The 21,632-nt window shown below is 32.2% G+C and overlaps 1 protein-coding gene across 2 annotated transcripts in view; it reads left to right on the forward strand.

Moving 5' to 3' along the window:
• The window catches only part of SHOC2 (SHOC2 leucine rich repeat scaffold protein), a 67,987-nt gene that overhangs the window by 37,669 nt on the left and 8,686 nt on the right, over positions 1-21,632 (forward strand). For both annotated transcript variants that reach the window (XM_069461034.1, XM_069461033.1), the window contains exons 3-4: positions 6,589-6,726; positions 19,421-19,551. In XM_069461034.1, the coding sequence (XP_069317135.1) occupies positions 6,589-6,726; positions 19,421-19,551 (269 nt within the window). The remainder of the gene's footprint in view (positions 1-6,588; positions 6,727-19,420; positions 19,552-21,632) is intronic.

Here is a 21,632-nt window from a genome sequence, read left to right on the forward strand (position 1 = left end):
GTATCTAGAATGCTGCATTAGTACTTAATAAACATTTGTAGAATGGATGAATGAAGTTTTTGTTCTCTCTGTAGGCAAGTCTATGTGGGAAGCCAAATTTAAAATCAAAATATTGCTTAGTAAGCATGGAATATGAGTCATAAGTGCATAATATTAATGGATAATAGCATGATGCATTCATTTTTGCTATCAAATATATCTGTTTCACAGACCGAAAACTTCTATTTGTGGGTCAGAAAACACTCTTCCATGAATGATTTGGGAGAGACTACTAGTGTTTACCTCTTACATCTTCCTTTTTCCCTCTTTGTTTTTAAAAAGATACAAAAGCAATTAAAGAAAAATCACAAAATATAAATTTATAATGATGAGAATAAAATCCACTCTTATACCCAGCTAGATATAAATCACTGTAAATACCTGAGTTAGTCTTCAAAACCATCTGAGGTGGACTTCTATTGTGTGTTGTTTTTTACAATATCTGGATCATATGTGGTGAAACAAATGTTTTAAAGAACTATATAACTGAACAGAGTATAGAGATAGTAAATGGTATAAAAATATTAACTGCTTAAATGTTTACCCTTGTAAACTGTAACATAGGCTCTTATCCCAGTATAGTATTGTTTGGTGCAGAATTTATCATATATTTTAAAATTTCAGATATTTCTGATTATTTGAACATGAACAAGAAGATGTTGGGCAGTTATAAGTTACTCTGAAGAAGAGAGATCTTAAAATTCTTTTTCCACAGTAAAAGTATTTTATTAATTACATTAAATAGGAAATTTTGAATTAGTTTGAAAATATTTTAAACTTTTAGGGTAACTGTTTTTATGACTGATAAATTTCTGAAGTTATTAGATCTCTTATTAGACTGAAGAAAATTTAAAATTTTAAAGAGACAATGTTCTTCATGAGTCTTAAAATTTATACATGGGTTTGAGGAAAATCTTTAAAAATTTCAAATTTAACTTAAAAATAGTATATAATTTAATTATAAGTTGTATCTCATGGACTAACAGACCCAAATTTTTAAATCATGTTACTTTTGTGTGCTAATGCTGTTAAAAAGATCAAATCACATTTCCTGAGTTTTAAGCATTTTAAAAAACCTTTAGGAATTCGTAGACTGTGAGAATGAGAAGTTAGTGTTCTTAGTGACATTCGTCTTAGTAAGTCAATATTAACATGATTTCCTGAATCAGTAGAGAGTTGTATTGTTGGAGAATAACTTTCTAGGAAAATATATTCTCAAAATAATTCAGTTATGTGGTTATTTATACAAATAAAAAGATTTAACTTATTAATCAACATTATTTGAGCCTGGGTGATTATATTCTGCTTTTAAAAAACACTTATTTTTTAGTTTTAATATTGGATAGTAATAGGCAATTCCTGTCCTAAGATGTTGATAATTAATCTGTTTGTATGTGCAGAGATATCAAACTGATGTCCTGAGTACTGAAAAAAATTGACAGATGTTTGGTAACAGTGTCTCATTCTGTTTTAACCTATATGAATATTAGTTATTAGTGTTTAAGAATTAAAAGATTTTATATGAAAGTGTAGATTTCCAGCTTCTCTTGAAAAATGAGGATTGGACAATATTGAACTTTCATTCCAACATATTAAATAATAGTGATTTTTCAACTGGGGACGATTTTGGCAGTGTTTCAACAGAGGACATTTGGCAATGTCTAGAAAGAGTTTTGATTGTCAATACTTGGTGGGGATGTGCTATTGGCATCAACGGGGAAAGGCCAGGGATGCTGCTAGGCATAGGACTGCCTCTCACAATAAAGAATTACCTAGTCGAAAGTGTCATAGTGCCAAGATTGAGAAGTCGTGCAATGTCTTAGTAATTGATCTGAATTGAATCACAGCTGTTCCTCATGGGCTAAAGTTAGCCAGTCTCCATCCAACTTGTTTTATTTACTTGCCTGGTCCCTATACACTTTTGGATTTGTGTAACTTCCTTTAGGTTAGTGGAAGTTACTATATTTCAAACTGGAACAAGTTCAAGTATTATTTATTTTAAAAGATGATGGCAAATTAAAATTTCATTCTAGCATGAAGAATATTAGAATCCAAATTTTATTTTCCTCTGCTATCTTCATTTATTCTTTTAATTAACATGGTGCTATGTACTAAGCACTAATACATAAACATGGATGAGATAAGCAGGTGCATATGCTTTAAGGATTGTATATCTTAGAGAACTGTCCTGTTTATCATTATGTAGTGCCTTTTATATCCTTGATAATTTTTCTTGCTTTGAAGTCTGCTTTGTCTGAAATTATTATAGCCACTCTAGTTTTCTTTTGATTAATGTTGGCATTGCATTTGTTTCTCCATCCCTTTACTTTTAATCTGTATTTATATTAATATTTGAAGTGGGTTTCTTGAAGACAGCATGTAGTGGTTGGGTCTTGGTTTTTTGTTAACTTTGACAATCTGTCTTTATTAGTGCATTTAGAACCTTCACATTTAAATGTGATTTAGATTATTATTATATTTGCAACTATTTTTTGTTGAACTTGTTTCTTTTTTTGTCTCCTTTTTTCCTGTCTTCTCTAGTTTTAATTGAACATTTTATATTATTTCATTTTCTCTTTAGCATATCAGTTATACTTTTAATTTGTTGGTGTTTGCCATGGAGTTTACAGTATACATTTACAACTAATACAAGTTTACTTTCAGATAATACTATACCACTTCATGAGTAGTACAGGTATCTTCTAACAGAACATTCCCATTTCTTCTGTCTTGTTTTTTATAACATTGCTGTCATTCGTCTCACTTATCCTTAAGCTACAATCACCCAATGTCTTGTTGCTATAATACTTTGTACAAACTGTTATCTGTTAGACCAATTAAGACAATAAAAGATTTTTATCTTTATTCCTTTTCTCTAATATTCTTCCCTTTTTTGTGTAGATCCAAGTTTCTGACATAAATCATTTTTCTTCTTTATGAAAAACTTTTTTTTAACATTTCTTACAAGGCTAGAAATGTCACTACTGGTGACAAGTTCTCATATTCTTGTTAATCTGAGAAAGTATATCTCTTTTACTTTTGAAGGATAATTTCATTGGAAACAAACTTTTAGGTTGTTGGGTTTTTTTCCTCTTAACACTTTAAATATTTCACTCTACTCTCTTCTTATTTGCATGATTTCTGAAGAAAAGTCTATTGTAATTCTTATCCTTTTCCTCTAGCTTCCTTCAAAAATTTCTTTTGTCTGTGACATTCTACAGCTTGAATGTGACATGCCAAGGTTAAACAGGAGTGGATTTTTCTCTTATCTTCACCCTAAGAACTTGGGGCAGGGATCTTGGAGATAAATGTAGGAAACCTCCTAAAGATGGGCCCCTCAGCCATTTTTATCTCTAATGTATTCCACACTCAGTCTCCTGCAACTAGTTAATTGCCTTTTACAAGTTTCAACTTAAAACACTTAAGCTTCCAGCTATGACCTCTAACCCTGGTAAGCTCTGAATCTCTTTATTTGCATTTCTCTCCAGTTTTGGGGACAGGGATTTGTCCTTAGGTCTCTGAAGGGTGTAGGAAGAGTTGATGGTCTTCAGTTTGTTGAACCTTTTTTTGTTGTGAGGATGAGAATGAGGACTTCCAAGTTTAAGTCAGATCGAAAACCAGAAGTCAGCTATAAGTTTTTATAGAAGTTCTCTACCAAGTTGAGGTAATTCCCCTCTATTCCTAAATTGGAGAGAGTTTTTAACATAAATGCATTTTGAATTTTGTCCAGTGTTTTCCTGACATGAATCATCAAATGATTTTACTTCCTTAGACTTTTGATATGGTGAATTACATTGATTGATTTTCAAATATTGAACTTGCCTTTTATATCTGGAATTAATCTTACTTGGTCATGGTCTATAATTCTTTTTATGTTATTGAATTCAATTTTCTAATGTTTTGTTGAGAATTTTTGTATCTAAGTTCCTGATATACATATCTCCTAAGAGACATTGATCTGTACAGTTTTCTTTTTGTACTATCTTTGCCTGGTTTTAATATCAAGGTAATGCTGGCCTCATGAAGTGAGTTTAGAAGTGTTCCCTCCTTTATGTTTTGAAAGAGATTGCATAAAATGTTGTTAATTCTTTTCTGAGTACTTGGTAAAAATCTCCAGTGATGCCATCTGGGCCTGGGATTTCTTTTTTGAGAAGCTTTTTAATTACAAATCAAGTTTATTTAATGGTTATAGTACTATTCAGATTTTCTATTTCATTTTGGTTGAGTTTTTGTAGTTTGTGGTTTTTGAAGAATTGCTCTGTATCTTCTAACTTGGAGTATTTATGATTTATAATTATGAAATTGTTTCTAGTATTTCCTTTTTAGCTTTTTAAAGACTGTAGGATTTATAGTCCCTTGTTACATTGCCAATATTTATATATGTCTTCTCTCTTTTTTGTCTTTGTAAACTTCCCATAGGGTAATCAGTATTATTGACTTTTTAAAAAAATATCAACTTTTATTTACATTAATTTTTTCTTCCCAGTTTTCAATTTTATTGATTTATACTCTTATTTTTTATTACCTTCCTTCTGCTTGCTTGGGCTTATTTTTATCTTCTTTTTCTATTTTCTTGAGATGAGGACTTAGATTATTGACTTGATATCCTACTTCTTTTATAATGTAGAAATTTAGTACTATACACTTCCCACTGAGCACTGGCTTATTTATGTCCCACAAATTTTTCTTATTGTTATAAAATATACATAACATAAAATATATCTTTAGGCATTTTTGTAGAGTTTGGTGGCATTAATTATATTCACTTTGTTGTGCAGCCATCACCATTATTCATCTCCAGAACTTTATCATCATCTTTTACTGAAACTTTGTGCCTATTAAACAATAAATCTTCATTCCCCACTCTCCTCAGCACCTGGTACTACTATACTACTTTCTGTCTCAATGAATTTGACTCATATAAGTGGGACCATGTAATTGTCCTTTTGTGTGTGGTATATTTTACTTGGCAGAATCTCGTCAAGGTTTATACATGTTTAGCATGTATCAGAATTTCATTCCTTTTTAAGGCTGTATAATATTCCATTACATATACAGACCACATTTTGGTTATTCATTCATTAATGAACATTTGGCTTATTTTGACTATTGTGAATGATGCTGCTGTGAACATTGGTATACAAATATCTTTTTGAGTCCTTGCTTTCAGTTCTTTTGGGTAGATATCCAGAAGTGGAATTGCTGATTTATATGGTAATTTTCTGTTTAATTTTTTGAGGAACCACATTACTGTTTTCCATAGCAGCTGCACCATTTTACATTTCCACCAGCAATGCCCAAATGTTCCAATTTCTCTATACCCTCACCAATACTTGTTATTTTCTGTTTTTTTATAGTAGCCATCCTAATGGGTGTAAAGTGGTATCTCATTGTTTTAATTTGCATTTCCCTAATGATTACTGATGTTGAGCATCTTTTCATGTGTGTATTGGCCATTTGTAATATCTTTTGAGAAATGTCTATTGAAGTCTTTTGCCTATTTTTGAATTAGCTTCTTTGAGTTTTTTTGTGGTGTTCTTTATATATTCTGGATATTAATCCTTTAGCAGATACGTGATTTGAAAATATTTTCTCCTGTCATATGGGTTTTTTCACTCTTGACAGTATCCTTTGATGCACAAAAGTTTAATTTTGATGAAAACAGATTTATCTATTTTTTTCATTGCCTGTATTAATATGTAGCTTAATAATGTGCCCGACACTCATTTTTCAGAATAGAAGTGCTGGATTATCTGGGTTTAATTTTTCGGGGAACCACTGTACTGTATAGAGTTCTATACAGTTTGTTTATGTTACTTTTTTGGTATCTCCAACCTCTGCCTTTAAAATAGAAAAATCATGAGAGGACCAATACATCTGTTACAAATAAAAAGGTTTTTAAAGGCTAAGTAACACTATGAATAATCTAAATTTCCAATACAGCCCTTTCAACTAGAATGGAAAGGAGAAATATACCTTATTTTCTGTCCTTTTAGAGTGCTATTAAGTTGAGAAACAGTTTTTATTTATAAATCTCAAATTATGTATTTATATAACATAAGAATGTATGTATATTTGAAAGCACATATGTTTTGAGGTGGACGATGACCCTTAAATTGAACTGAAGATGTATCTGATATTGTCTTGAATTTGGTTAAAAAAAACTAGCCCTTTAAATTTTGGAATATATAAACATTTGTGGTTGAATTGGTTACTTAAATTAAAAAGAGTATATAATACAGGTTGGTAATCATTTACAAACAACATTTTAATTTTATCAGATGTCATTTTGAAATGGTTTCAGATTTTGTGATTGACTTTTTCAGAAACAAAATGTAATTATGATATAGAAATATGAAGCTTTTTCTTCTCACAATGCAAGTGTGTTCCCTAAGTAATTTACCATTTCAAATAAAAGTTGCTTATCTAATAAGATTGTTTCCAGTTATTTGTGCTTAGAAATTATAGAATTTACTCTCTTGCTTAGAAGTATTATCTAACATATTCTTTAATAATACTTATTAAATTTTTATGTTGGTTAATTTACAGGTGAATTATGTAACCTCATTACGCTGGATGTAGCTCACAATCAACTTGAACACCTTCCAAAGGAGATTGGAAACTGCACACAGATAACCAACCTTGACTTGCAGCACAATGAACTGCTAGACCTCCCAGATACTATAGGTATGAGAGGAGAAAGAAGATATTGATACTTATTTATAGCTACCTGGCTATCAAAGGAATATTTTTGATCCATTTTGGTAGTAAAAATCAGAGATTAAAATTCAAAATTATCAAAGTAGTAAAACTTCATTAAAAGAGATAGTATTTAAAATCACTTTCATTTTCTTTTCTCAGCAAAAAAAAATAAGTTTTAGGAAATGAGACCAGTTGGATTATGAAGAAGATAGAATATTGAGTTACGTATATATGTTCTATTATAGCTTAATTTGCAGAATGGGTGGATTTTTCTGTTTTTGCTTATTTCAGAATGTTGTATGCTTTTATATTGGATGTATTCCCTTCTTTATTAAAGTAGTTCACACTGAAAAGTAAAACCATTGATGTTTAGTTTTGAAAACATGGTGAAAATAATTTGAAGTTTGTTAATCTGTAATATTGAGAGATAAGAGAGATGTCTTTAAGTTCAAAATGTGTTTCAAAGACTTAGCCTAATTGCAAAAAGTTGAATTGAGCTGTGAGGCATTCTATATTTATATAGTCGTCTTTATTTTTCTAGTTGCCCATACATTCATATGAATAGTAAAGGAAATTTTTAAAAATTCTGATGCCTTTTCAGTTATTGGTATAGTATAAGGATACTGTAATGTTTATTTAGAAAAATCACATCTGTACTTAATTTCAGTAATGAATACATCTTCCCTCCCCTCCCCTCCCCTCCTTCCCTCCCTCCCTCCCCCCCCTCCTTCCCTCCCTCCCTCCCTCCCCTCCTCCCTCCCCTCCTTCCCTCCCTCCCCTCCTTCCCTCCCCTTCCCTTCTTCTCTCCCCTCCCCTCTTCTTTCTTTTTGTAGAGACAGGTTCTCTCTACATTGCCCCAGGCTGGTGTCAAACTCCTAGGCTCAAGCAAAGTAATGCATATTTCATAGGTGCTATTACTAAATCATTTGAGGCCTATGATGATGTTTTCTTTTTATAGAAGGATTTTTTGTTTGTTTGTTTCTCTCATGTATGTAGGGGGACCACTTTAATCCATATTCAAGGCTTCAGATTTTTCTGGTCCCCCAAGTGATTCAAAGGTTTTCTGCAGATTTACTGGATGACTGTTGTACTTCCAGTTTACCCTTTTAAGTAGGATGCAGCTCTGTAGGGTCCCAGCTGATGTTAATTACTAGAGTCCCCATCCTTGGAAGGCCCTAAATTTTGATTCTTGCCAGAAATATGCTTTACCTTTCAGCTGCATCTTCTGATTAGAGAAGCACTCTCAGGATCTCCAGTGTTTTGCTTGTTTCTGGGTTTCCAGCTTGTTTCTCGCCTGGTACTTAGTCATCATCTTGTTAGTGCTCTGATTTTGGTTTTAGAAGATGTTTTTAGTTTTTTTAAATGGGAGGGTTTGTTTGAATTACTTACTATTACTTGAAACCAAAGCAATTGTTAGGAAATTTTTTTAAGAGTTGAATAAACTGTCTTAGGTTATATGGGACAACTATTTATCTACACAAAAGCAAGCTGAGACTTGGATATAGTAGCTAGCCATTATAATCTACGTCTCCCTGATTCTTGGCCCATTGCTCTTTCTATCATACTATTTGTGGTGTCAACAGAGTATATATTCTAGTTAATTGGTTTATTACAATTTAGATGCCCCTCTGAAAGGCAAGATTGTCTATAACACATAAAAGATCATTTTATTAATATCCATGATGAATAACAAATTTCCTATATAAATAAGAGAGTGGTTCACAGACTGAGCACAATTTTTTTCTTGCTTTTTCTTTTTAAAATCTATTAAAATGGCCAAGATAAACAAAGAAAAGTGATCTTAGACGAAAAAAAGCATAGAAAGGGTATATACTACATCTATAAAATATGATCAGGCTGATACAAAAAGGAAACCAAGAATAGAATACAGTTTTAGAAATATGTTTGCCAAATCAAATTTACTGGAAAATGCTATATAATGTAATAAACACAGCCAAAGGCCAAAATAGTGATCTATAGGATAAAACAGAAGTCCCCTAGAATCTAGAACAAAAAAAATATGCTAAATAAATGAAAAGTTAAAAAGTCATGGGAGACAGGACTAGAAGTTCTAGAAAGAGAATAGAGGTAATACAATGAAGAAACTAATAAAATATAATTTTGTGTTTTCCTGAACTTGATTAAAAACTCAGATAATAAGACTGAAATTGCTTACCAAGTAGAAATAATGAAAAAAGATACATTTTGGTAGAAAGTTTAAAAATTAGATTTGTTTTGAGTAAATAATATATTCACAAATAATAGTATAAAACCTGTCTTTGTCTAGTTTTTGGTTTTAGGGTAACACTGGCCACATACAATTTGGGAATATTCCTTTTTCTTCAGATTTTGAACAGTTTGTATGAAATTGGCATTATTTCTTCCTTTAATATTTAGTAAAATTCACCAGTGAAACCTTCTGGATCAGGATTTTTCTTTATAGGAATGTTTTTTAAAACAATTTTAATTTCTTTAATGGATGTAGGGCTATTGAGGTTATCACTTTCTTCTTGAGCAAACTTGGTCATATGTGTCTTTCAAGGAATATATTCATTTTATTTGAGTTATCAGATTTGAAGACATAAAATTGTTCATAACATTCCCTTATTATTTGAGTAGCTATAGAGTCTATATAGAAATTCCACCTTTTCATTCCTGGTATCGATAACATGTATGTTCTTTTTATTCCTAATCATTCGGGTTAGAGACTCATCAATTTTACTGATCCTCTCAAAGTTTTATTGATTTTCCCTATTGTTTTTCTGGTTTTCATTTCATCATTTTTTACTTTAAACATTATTTCCTTGCATCTGTTTACTTTGAGTTTTATTTGTTCTTCTTATATTTTCTTACGGTGGAAGCTTGAGGTTATAGATTTGAGGCCTTTCTTCTCATAAAGACATTTGGTGCTATAAATTTGCCCTTAAGTTCTGCTTTGGCAGTATCCCACAAATTCTGACATGTTGTGATTTCCTATTTCTTCAAAAGACTTTCTAATTTGCCTTTTGGTTTTTATGATCTATGCCTTATTTAGAAGGATGTCATTTTGTTCTCAAATGTTTGACATTTTCCCACAAATCTTTTTGTTACTGATTTCTAATTTAATTCCATTGTGGTCAAGAACATAACGTGTATGGCTTGAGTCCTTTGAAATTTATTGGGACCTATTTTATGGCTCGATTTATGGTCTGTCTTGGTAAGCATTCATGTGCTATTGAATGTGTGATTTAATTTTGTTGGGTGGAGTGTTCCATAAATGTCAATCATGGCACAGATTAGGCAATCAGTGAATTTATCCTACTTCCTGCCTTTTGGGGGAGGGGTCTCTTTTTTCTTCTAATATTTTTGCGTGGTCAGGACAGGTAACATACTTTGTTATGCTAATCCTTATTTTTGTTTTAGTCTTAATGTTCATCAGCAGTCCTGTTGCGACAGTTGCCTCAGTCATTTCTTAGTTGGTTGAAGCCAATCTGGTAATAGTTTTCTCAAAAATAGTTCATGGGAACAGTAGTCTTCTATAGCTCTTACATGTTTCTAACCTTTGTACTAGAAGAACAGTTTGGATAGCTATAAAATCATCGGTCAGACTTCCTTTCCTTGAGGTTCTTAGTTCTACTGTCTTCTGGAATTGAATGTACAAAAATATGGGGCCAGTACGTTTGTTTTCCCTCATTTTAAGTGACTTAATTGTTTCTCCTGGCCAGCCAAAGGATCATTTCTTCATTTCTGAAGTTCAATAACTATGTTTTATTTCTCAGTGTTGATTTTCAGGGTCATATTTTAATAGTATAAACTAGGGGAAGTGTGGGCCAATTAAGCGTATATGTTTAGTTTTTATTTCAGCATATTTTCTTGGATTAGATAGGGACATATTTAGGTTTTTTTGTATGTCCTTACCTTAAAATATGTATGTTTAAGTTTGCTTGTTTTGAACAACCAACTAATTGGTATAGTAAAGGAGGAAAGAAAGAATAATGCATAATCTTAGCATGATCACTTTTCAGTGGAATGTCATAAAAAAACACTTTCAAAATATAACTTCTTGTATAAAATCCAAAATCTTGTTCAGTCTTTATAAACACAAAATATTGCTTTACTGCTAATGAGACAGGAGTACCAAAATTCTCAATGTTATAAAGTTACATTCTTATCCTTTTTATTGGTGTTTAGTCCCTGTGTATTTCTTAGGATATACTCTACTGTTTCTTGAGCATATCAGGCAAGTTCTAGCCTTTACATCTTTGTACTTTCCATCTCTGTTTGGAACTCTTTTCTCCTAAATATCCTTCAACTGATGAAATGATTATCAGCCTTCTTCTCTCTCAGTCTAATAATATTTTATTTAATATTTTTATGTGTGTGTCTGTGTCCCTATCTTGTTAAATAAGATGCCAAGGGGGCTTGCAATTAAAAATACTAACATGAATAGTGCTGGCAAACAAAGAAAGCGTAGGTAGGTGGTGGTGTGCGACAAAATCTTCTGGTAGGTAGGACTAGGGTCTGACAAAGGATAACTTCTCCATGTAGCCGCCTTTCTCCCGGCTTTCTTAATTTTACATTTCTCTCTTCTATTAGAAGTAATGCTTCTGTGTTTTAAGTATGTTTACTAATATGAAAATATTTGACTTCATTATTAATCTCTCGGAGTTAAGATGTTACCTCAGCATAACAAATGTGCCTCACTTCTAGCATATTCTGTATGATCAGATTATAATTATGTATTAGAACTTAATGAGGACTGTAACATTAACAAGAAAGTTTTAAGTAATATTGTATTTATTTTTATATGCTTTGATAGTTGTCAGCAAATATGGTACAGCTGTTATTCTCAGTGATGGAAAATGAATAAGTAATATTTATTGAAACTTTTTATGTATTGCAGTCATTTATTATTTACCATGATTATTAAAATAATTCTTTTCCCTTTCTTAATCCCTCCCATTCCCAGTATTTTGATTGTGTAGCACAAGGTTGAAGTTTGGTGAGAAATTTTAACATTTGGGTCTTGGTCTGTTACAAATCTTAACAGTCTTAATAGACTTTTGAGATTCTCCCTCTCATTTATTGGAGAAGAGCAATTCACCCAAAACAGTCACTGGCAAACTTAGTTGGGATATGGTTCTCTTGATACTTTTTTTATCCTAGTCTAGTTCTTGGAAACTATAACTCCTGTTCTTGGAAAGCATAACTTAAAATGAAAAACAAACAAAAAGCCAACACCTATCCTGGAGAGTTTATGCTAGTCCTGAAGCAGCTGCCCACTCTTTTTTCCCTGGACTAACGAATCTTACCCTCACTCACAACTGAAAATCAAACCTTATATCGCCTTACCATCACTTTTCCAAAAATCACTTTATTTCCTTGCCTTTTCTTTCTTTCTTTTTTTCTTATAAGTAGACCAGGATGTTTTTATCCTTTTCTTTATTTAACATGAACACTCCTGGAGTAGCTATCACTCCTTGGCAGTAATTACCGCCATTTACTTCTAGTCTGAGTAGTGCCAGGATCACTGACAGCACATAGGATGTGGAGAAGAGACAGAAGGAAATGAGGAGGGATAGCTGGTTGTAGTTAAGTAAGAGAGTGCTTAAATGTGTATTTATAGTTTCTCTGATTTAACTGTTAATCTACCCTGCTGAAGAATAAAATGTATATTCTCTTCCATATAAATGTTTTCTAATTCAAGAATTAGCTATGAACAAAAGAAAATATTAAGCTTAATTATAGCAGTCATTTTGTTTCAAACTATGAACCTGATATTCTTACAGCCTTCTAGGATCTCTGGTGGTTTCATGAAATCAAGGGAGAAAAGGTCTGAATAGGAAAAAATATTTTACTTTCAATTTCTTCTCAAAGTGAGATAAAGAGAAATATGCAACAAAATGCTGCCTTCAAGGCTAGAGCACAGAACAATTCACAGAGGTCCTTTTGTTGCACTGGGCTCCAAGGAAATGTTACAGTAATTATGGTTATATTAACAAGTAGATCTGAGTAATTAGGTTTTAGGTAATTACAGTGCAGCTTATGTATAACAACTTTACTAGTTTTTTTTTTTTTTAAATGGTGGTGTTCTTTTGGGTTTTTAACATTCAAGAATTTTTGTATTGCTTTCAATTTTTCAGTTTAATGTTTCTGAAAAAAATAATGGTGCCTTTGACATTATTTCATCTTTAGAACTGTGTCTTTCTTACTAATTATTTGCTACTTTGTTAAAATAAGATTGTTTGAATTAGAGTCTTACTCAAAAGTTACACTGAATTAGCCTAAAGTTGCTGATATTTGCTGAAATTGAAAGCATCTAATTTTAAGTCATAGCCATTTGATTTCACTGTATTTTAGAAATCTGACAGCATAAGAAAGCAATCTGTCAAAGCGGAGCACAGAACAATTTGTAGACAAAGTTGAGCACTTGAAACCTAAATGCCAGTGATTGGCAGTGGTTGGCAATGATCAGCCTACACAGAAGCTCAGCAACATTGATTTTTATTTCTTAGCCAGGATGGCTCAACATTAAAGAAAGCCATGTCTTGATTGTAGTTTAGTTTGTTAAAACCCCTCATTGAAAGAGGTTAGAGTTGAAACCACTGCAGAAGGTGAATCACAATAAATGCCAGACTTCTGATGTTAAGTTTTTCTCTGGCATCAAAGAGTTTTGATATTTCATTCTTGATTTTGTTTTAACCTCTTTTATTTTGCTGAGAGTAATAGATTTTGATGAACTGTGGATGGGTCTTTGAACATGCCATGCTCTCAAGTCAGTGATATAGGGCCTTTGTAAATATGGATTTCTCCACCAGAATAGCATATTCTCATAGATTACATTTTTGAAAATCCAGCCCCTTTTATCCCACAAAAAAGAAAAAAGAAAGAAAGAAAGGAAAAAGTTTAGATCCAAGAAAATTGGAAGTACCTACCATTTTTATTTCAATTACCACTAATTTGGGTACTAGATAATGTCATGTAGCAATTTCACTATTTTGTAGTGTTTTAATTCTAGAAATCTGTTCTGGTTTTAAAAGTGAGAACTTTAAGAGTTATTTGGTTTTAGAAAAGAAGTTTCAAGAATCTGGTTCTATTTGCTGGGCTTTTGAGTTGATAAAAATTTGAATTGGTTACCATACTAATCCTTATTGCCGCAGGAAATTTTTAGATTTCAGTAAGAATAAAAAGCATTTAAAATATTGTATTCATCTACTATTCTACAATAAAGCTTGAATAAGGCATGTCAGTTGATGAAACAAAATTGTAGGGACTTTCCACTACCTTTCCTCTTCTGGGAAACTTCAAAGACCCCTTGGTGAGTGCTTTAGCCATGTTATTACAAAGGAACAACTTCTTCTGTTGGGAAAGCAGTGGTATGGAGGAGAGAAAGGGATGGTCTTTTATACTTCCAGTTCTTTTTAAAGATTGGATGCCTTTTTTTTTTTTTTTTTAATTTTGGGCTGTGTACAGCAAATTAAAATTTTATCAGAAGATTTTGAAGTTCTTTATAGTCAGACATGATCGCTACTTGTAGGAAAATTTACGTCTTTATCAGCCTTGCTATAGCAAATGGCTGTAGGTATGAAATAGGCAAGGGATAAAAAATTGATACTATCACTCCCCATTTTGCAAAGATGTAAGTAAATGGTCACTGTCCTTCACTCTTGGTGGAAATAAAATTGATATAGCCTTGTATTATTTATCAAAATCTAAAATATCTATATCCTCTGAGACATATAAGAAATATTTTCAAATGTGCACAAACATATTTATAAGGGTGTTCATTACAAAATTCCTTCTTAAAAATTAGAAACAAAATCCACCCATTGGACAATGATTAGATAGGTATTAATACATATATATCATGGAATACTTACAATCATTAGGTATATCTGTATTTACTCACAGGAAAATATTTCTATGACCTATTATGGGGGAGGAGCAAGCATGTAGAATGATCCCATTTATATAAAAACAAACACATAAACATGAAAAATCACTGTATTTGTATATGTATAAATAAATGCTTAGAGAAAGGATTCAATAGGTCCATATTAGACTACAAACTATAGTTATCTAAAGAAAAGATGAAGATGTATTCATATATTTTGTAATTAAAAAATTATTTGGTGACCATGTGCAGTGGCTCACACTTGTAATCCTAGCACTTTGAGAGGCTGAGATGGGAGGATCTCTTGAGACCAGGAGTTTGAGACCAGCCTGAGCAAAAGCGAGACCCTGTCTCTGTAAAAAGTAGAAAAATTAGCTGGGTGTGGTGGTGTGCACCTCTAGTCCCAGCTTCTTGGAAGGCTGAGGCAGAGGATTGCTTGAGCCCAGGGGTTTCAGGCTGTAGTGGGCTGGGATGAGGCCACTACACTGTATCCTGGATGACAGAGTAAGACCCTGTCTCAAAAAAAAAAAAAAAAAAAAAATTTGGTGAGGTGGGAGGAATACAGAAAGTTGGGATTGTTAGTGCTTTCTTTCTAGCTAATATCTAAGAATGGGCTGCTCAGAAGTTGGGTATCCCAGAAAAAAACTTCTGTAAATATTTGTAGAAGAATTAGCTTATATTCAGATAGACCAGGCAATTCTGATGTGTATTTTTTAATTATGTCCAGTAAAGCCTATGTTTCATAGACATGCTATTTTATATGGGACAAAGAAAAGAGATTTTTTATGGGCCTTTCATATAATTTTTTTGCATCTTGTTCTAATGGAAAGGAAGACAAATAGATGTTTTAATTTCTGTAATTAAGAAAGTATGAATGAATGCCTGCTGTGTGCTCAGCACTGAAACAAATTCTATGGAGAGAAAAATATAGCAAGGCCCCTTACTTAAGGGGTTTTCAGTCTGGTGAGGGAGATACCTAATCCATGAAACAATTAACAACAATAAAATCAAATATAATTACCAACTGATGGTGAAAACAATATCCTGCTGTGAGTTCAATTTACAGGGCGATCAATAAGATCTTGACAGAATAGCCAGGGAAAGCTTGGTGAACAAATGTGTAGGACTCAGTATGGAAGAAAAATGCATTCCATGAGCACAACAGCATGGACAGTCATACAATATGGAGAGGTACAAATGAGCATATCATGCTTCTATGTCAAGGAAACAAGCTAACCTAGAGAAAAGTTAATGAAGATCTTGAGGACAGATTTCTTGGTAGGGAGCCAGCTGAGTTTGATTCTAGTTCTGCTACTAACTAGCTAGTAACTTTAACAAGCTATTTTACATATCTTATGCCAAAGTCTGTGCTGGGTTACCCTCAGGTAGCTCTTACGGCTGCTGCTTTCTCATCTCCTTTTTATCAAGGGACACAGGATAACTGTATAAAACTTCAAACCACCATGCTCTATTTTTCCACAAGTTAGCTCATATGCTCACTTTATGGAGAAGATGAGCATCACAATGAGAAGTATCCAAACATCTCATTTCTTTATTTTCTTTTTGTTCATCTTTTGTTCATTCCTTCCTATTCCTAGAGGCAGACACGTTCCTTCTTCCTAACTCTTCTGTCTTCTTTTATCCTTCCTCTTTTATAAAACTCTTCTGTCTTCTTTTATCCTTCTTCTTTTATAAAACTCTTCTGTCTTCTTTGATCATTCCTGTTAGATCATAGCATTTTGTTCATACCTCTTTTGGAGCACTAACATAAACATAAATATAATAACTAAGTATTATAGTTATTTGTGAAAATATGTCACTATACTGTAAGCTTTTTGAGAGAATAGACAGACAGTGTCTTATGTTTGGCATCGTGCATGTATACAGCAGCTACACAAAAAGTAGCTGAATTGGTAGGGTGGGATTGTATCATAGAGAGCCTTAGAAGCTAGCAAAGATTATTTATACTTGATACAATAGGAAATAGGTTGTTTTTTAGTTTCAGTATTTTTTCTCAACTGATAAAAGGTGGAAATGTGGATTTGCCCAAATCATTGTGGTGTAGGGTTGAGAGTTAAAGAAAACCTAGAGTCTGCAAGGTCAGCTGTTGTAATGATTTTGGTTTGAGATGGTGACGATGGGATGGAGAAGGGACAGACATGAGAAATATATTTTGGAAATACAAATAGAATTTGATGACTGACTTGGAGAGGATGAAACTGATATTAGAAAACATTTTTAATTACGATAAATATATGGTTTTCGTTTTCTATAAAACATAATTGATAATTGCACAGAGTACAATCTACCTTTTAATATTTCTCAATTTTTGCTTTACTATAAACATCAAATATGTGTTATGTATCTGGCTCTACACTGGGATTCTGACAGTGGAGAACTCACTAGGATCAGAAAATGGATACAGGTATGAAAATATTTAGGGTGTGATTTTTTTTGATGACAGAGGTATTGACACCGTGCGATGGGTGCACCCATGCAGCCTGTTGAGAGGTGGATAGAGCTAAGTGAGTTAAATATCAGGAACTGTCTTTGGGAATTCTAGATAAAATTTCTTGATATTGTTATTTTGCACTTCATTAGGCAAATGGTGTGTGCTGTTTATAGGCATTTTCCCCCCTGGCCTTTGCATTGTTGAGATATCACATTTTCAGCTGGAAAAAAAATTGACTCAGAAGCCAGAATTAAGTGAAACAGCTCTAACAGTTTAATTTGAAATGTTTTTTCATGAACATTGCATCCTTTCTTGTACCCAAATAAATCAAACATATAATGACCCTCTACAGACTCATATTAAATATGTACACAAAATTAGCCTCAATTATGAGTCCAGTAGTACTTTAGGCTCACTCTACAATGAAGCTTATTTTGACATAGTGACAGACTGCTTTATACTTTTTTAAAGAATGGTCTGCTCTAGGATTAAAGGGTAGAATCAAATCGGCTTTATGGGAGAAGAGGACATTTTTAAGCATGAACCATAAAGATCAAGCATTTGTGAATCATACCCTAAATTTATTAAAATATCATAAAGTAGATATCACTTTTAAATATTTGAACCAATATATTATACTAGACTATTTCAAGAATTATTTGGCTTTGACATGATTTTTTCAGGTTTGTTTATTGTCATGTGAGATTTTGCTTATAAATGCTGCCTTTTGATTGCATTGTTGAATGACATGCTGAAAGAAAAAACCACAGCAGCATTTCTGGGCTTTCAAAGAGTGTTTGCAGATTTTAAATCCACATTTTCAATCTTTTTAATGGCATTTTAGACTATATATGTACAATATTACATGTGTAATATAGATCTATATGTAGTCTAATATGCCATTTAAAAAGTTGTTCAGGCCAGGCGTGGTGGATCACACCTGTAATCCCAGTGCTTTGGGAGGCCAAAGTGGGAGGATTGCTCTGAGTTTTAATTGGAGGAATTGAAGTGGTTGCTAAGTTTTTTTGCATTATAGTTGATTAGACTTATGGTATAGAATCATGAGGGTATTTTTCGCTATCAATGACTAATTCTTACCTTGAAAATGTAAAACATAAAAAGTAGCCGCAATTAGTCATTACTTAGAACTTTAGTCACTGATTTCTTCAGCAAGAGGGAGAGATGAAGATGAGTGATAACCAGATAAAGATCATGAGGCATAGTGACGGCCCTTTTGTAAGTTTTGCAATGTTGCATTTAAGAAGGAAAGTTGATCATACAACAGCTTTTTGAAAAATGATTAAAGCAAAAAGAAAAAGACAGACATCAGAAGGTTGCCAAAGTTGAAAGCCCTCAAAATATGTCTCCAAAAAGTGTGACACAGACATCTACTTCTGTAATTTCTAACAGTGTAAATAACTGTTTAATTTAAAAGTAAAGGCTACATTTGGCATTTTAACCTAGCTCAACAAAGAATCTCATAGCAACAGTTGTAATTTGAAGTCAAAAAAGAAATGAATTAGCCATGACAAATACATTGAACTAAATTCTCATTACTGCTTTCTTTTTGTATTAAAATTAACTTTTTTCCTAATGTATATTGTTTGGTAAATTAAATTTGAATTGAGCCTTTTATGATAGATACCATTATATTCATCCAGGTAGCTTACGTGTAGCTTGCCATGTAGTCATGCAATAAAACTAGAAAATGCCTAGAAAATAAAATGCTCTGTTTTTTATTTATTCGATAATGAATAATTTGTGCTCAAGTTGGATATGCTTAGATAAGAGAGACTATAACTTTTACTTTTGTTTGTAATTATTTTGGTTTGAGGAATTTTTTACTATCAGATCAAGTTTTCAGAGAAAGTTTGGAATGTTTATATTGAACCTTTCTGATCTCACAAAATAATTGTTCATCTTATATTTTAAATAATACCATTTTAGAAATTTGGAAATTTCTTCTCAAATTGTATGTTAATTTTTATATGTAACCACATGTTCTAAGTTGGATTGTCATTACATAGATATAAATGGGATAATTATTATAAATTAAAAATATACACTACTTTTCAATTAAAGGCTAATTTGTTAAAGTATGCCTATATTTTCTAATAGTTCATTTTAAAAATTAACTTATAGCTGTATATTATTTTTCTGAAACAAGCACAAAAGTCGTTTCAATTTCATCCTAATTGATAGAGTGTAATATGTGATTCCTTGGTACTAGAAGTTAAAGATCTTATTGAAATAGTATTTCAAGTAATTCATAAATATCTAGTAGATAACCTATGACAGTGAGAGGCTCATCAGATTATGTAAATATAATAATAATTTCTTCTTATTGCTCACAGGAAACTTGTCCAGTTTAAGTCGTCTTGGCCTGAGATATAACAGACTATCAGCAATACCCAGATCATTAGCAAAATGCAGTGCGCTTGAAGAATTAAATTTAGAGAACAATAACATTTCTACTTTACCAGAGGTAAGAAGTAGATTAGAGAAAACAAAACTTGAAACAGTCTGCAAGATAATGCAGGGAAACCTAGTAAATCTTTATAGCTGGGTAAATAACTTTATGATTGAGATTGTTCCATTTCAGTTATAAAAAGGTCCCATAGAAAGATAACTGCAAGGAATGATCTATATGGAATGCACTACTTATCATCAAAATTAATATTAGCTGCAACTCTCCTGGGACCCAAATTATTGCTTATGAAATAATATTTAAGCCTACTTAGTATATAACAATCACCAGGATCTGTTGTTTTTTAGCACATTATTATTTTTAATTTGAGTTTTATTGGTTCTATTAGAAAAATATTTTCATTTATTTAGGAATTAATTAGGTAAGATACAATACTCTTTTTAAAAAATTATCTTTATTATTCTTTCACTCTTTCATTCTTGACTTCTTTTGCTACCTACTATTTTAGCATGCTCAACAACGTATGTTTACTTATAACCATGATATCTTACTGTAATATTCTAAAAAAAGAATAGAATTGTGGATTTATGGATTGATTGAACTTTGCAAAACTCTTTTTTGTAACAATTAAAAATGTCTTATATAAGTGCCCCTACTATATTTTGACGATTGCTAGTTTTTCTGAGTGAGTGTGTATAAATGTATATTTGAATTAAGAGTAAAGGTTCTTTGGATGAATGTTTTTCAGATTTAAGCTTTGATTTATAAAGAACCATTTGGATAGATGAAGCTGTAGGTTTGTAGCAATTAATTTATAAAATTGATTTAGTTGATTTGATTCTTAGGGAGACAGAAATAAAGTAGTACATATTAATTTGGGACTCCTGTTAATTTGGATGTTTGCATTTTCAGAAAACAGGTTGGTCAGAGTATAAAGATGAATTTCCCAGACTTGTAGTTTCTAGGCTGGACCAGTTCAGTTCACTAAGACTATTATGACAGTATCTTACCTGTGGCAAAATAGTACTATTATTAATAGTGGTTTACATGAGATAAGGAGTAAAATTTACAGATTTCAGATACAGCCCTGAGAACTAGACTATCTGGATTTTTGTCCTTCTGTGATAGTAGTAATTTAGAATGATCAAAATGGGAGAGATTCTACTGATTTTTTTAAAAAATGTCATCTTATTTTCTAACCATGACTCATATCCATAACAAGGCAAACAGCACCTTAATTAGGCTTGCTATGATTCTTTTTGGGTGAGATTTGTGAGTCTAAGACTGGTGCCAATATGCCTAAATATAAGACAGGTCTAAATCAAAGTTCAAAAATTGAAAAAATTTAAATTTATATATATCTAGTCTTACTGTCAATGAAATGAAACTAGTAATTATTGGATACCTGTTATAGACATTGTGTGAGGTACTTTCTTATAAAACATTTTGTGACTGACATAAGTCAGGATTTACTTTTGTTTGTTTGTTTAAAGAGTAGTTTTAGATTGAGCAAAATTGCATGGATGGTAGGGAGATTTTTCGTATATCCCCATCCCCACATATGCATTGCTTCCCCCACTATCAGCATCCCCCACCAGGATGGCACATTTGTTACAATCAGCGAATGTACATTGGCACATTAGGATTATCCAGAGTCTGTAGTTTACATTAGGGTTCACTCTTGGTGTTGTACATTCTGTGGATTTGGACAAATTTATAACAACATGTATCTACCATTATGATATCATACAAAGGAATTTCACTGCCCTAACAATCCTGCGCTCCATCTATCCATTACTCATCCCCCCAACCCCTGGCACCACTGATCCTTTTTTGCTTTGGGTGAGAGAGATTAGAGGGCATATAAAGAGGATGACAACTCTCTTCAGTCTGAATGTAGAAAAAAAATGTATGTATGTGTATGTATACTTGTGTTTAAACTGGCCTGTTTTCAGACAGAGATGCTGTGAGGAAAACCCTTGCTTGTCTTCGTCCAAATATGAGAAAGCATTAAGTCTTGTTTAAAAGTAGTCAGTGTACTTTGGAAGCAGCATAGTCTTAACACAAATGTGTAATTATCTGCATTTATAATAAGCACAGTAAGGAAAACAATAAAATCCATTAGATAGCACTTATGA

The sequence above is a fragment of the Eulemur rufifrons genome, chromosome 28 (genome assembly GCF_041146395.1).
Source record: "Eulemur rufifrons isolate Redbay chromosome 28, OSU_ERuf_1, whole genome shotgun sequence".
NCBI lineage: Eukaryota > Metazoa > Chordata > Mammalia > Primates > Lemuridae > Eulemur > Eulemur rufifrons.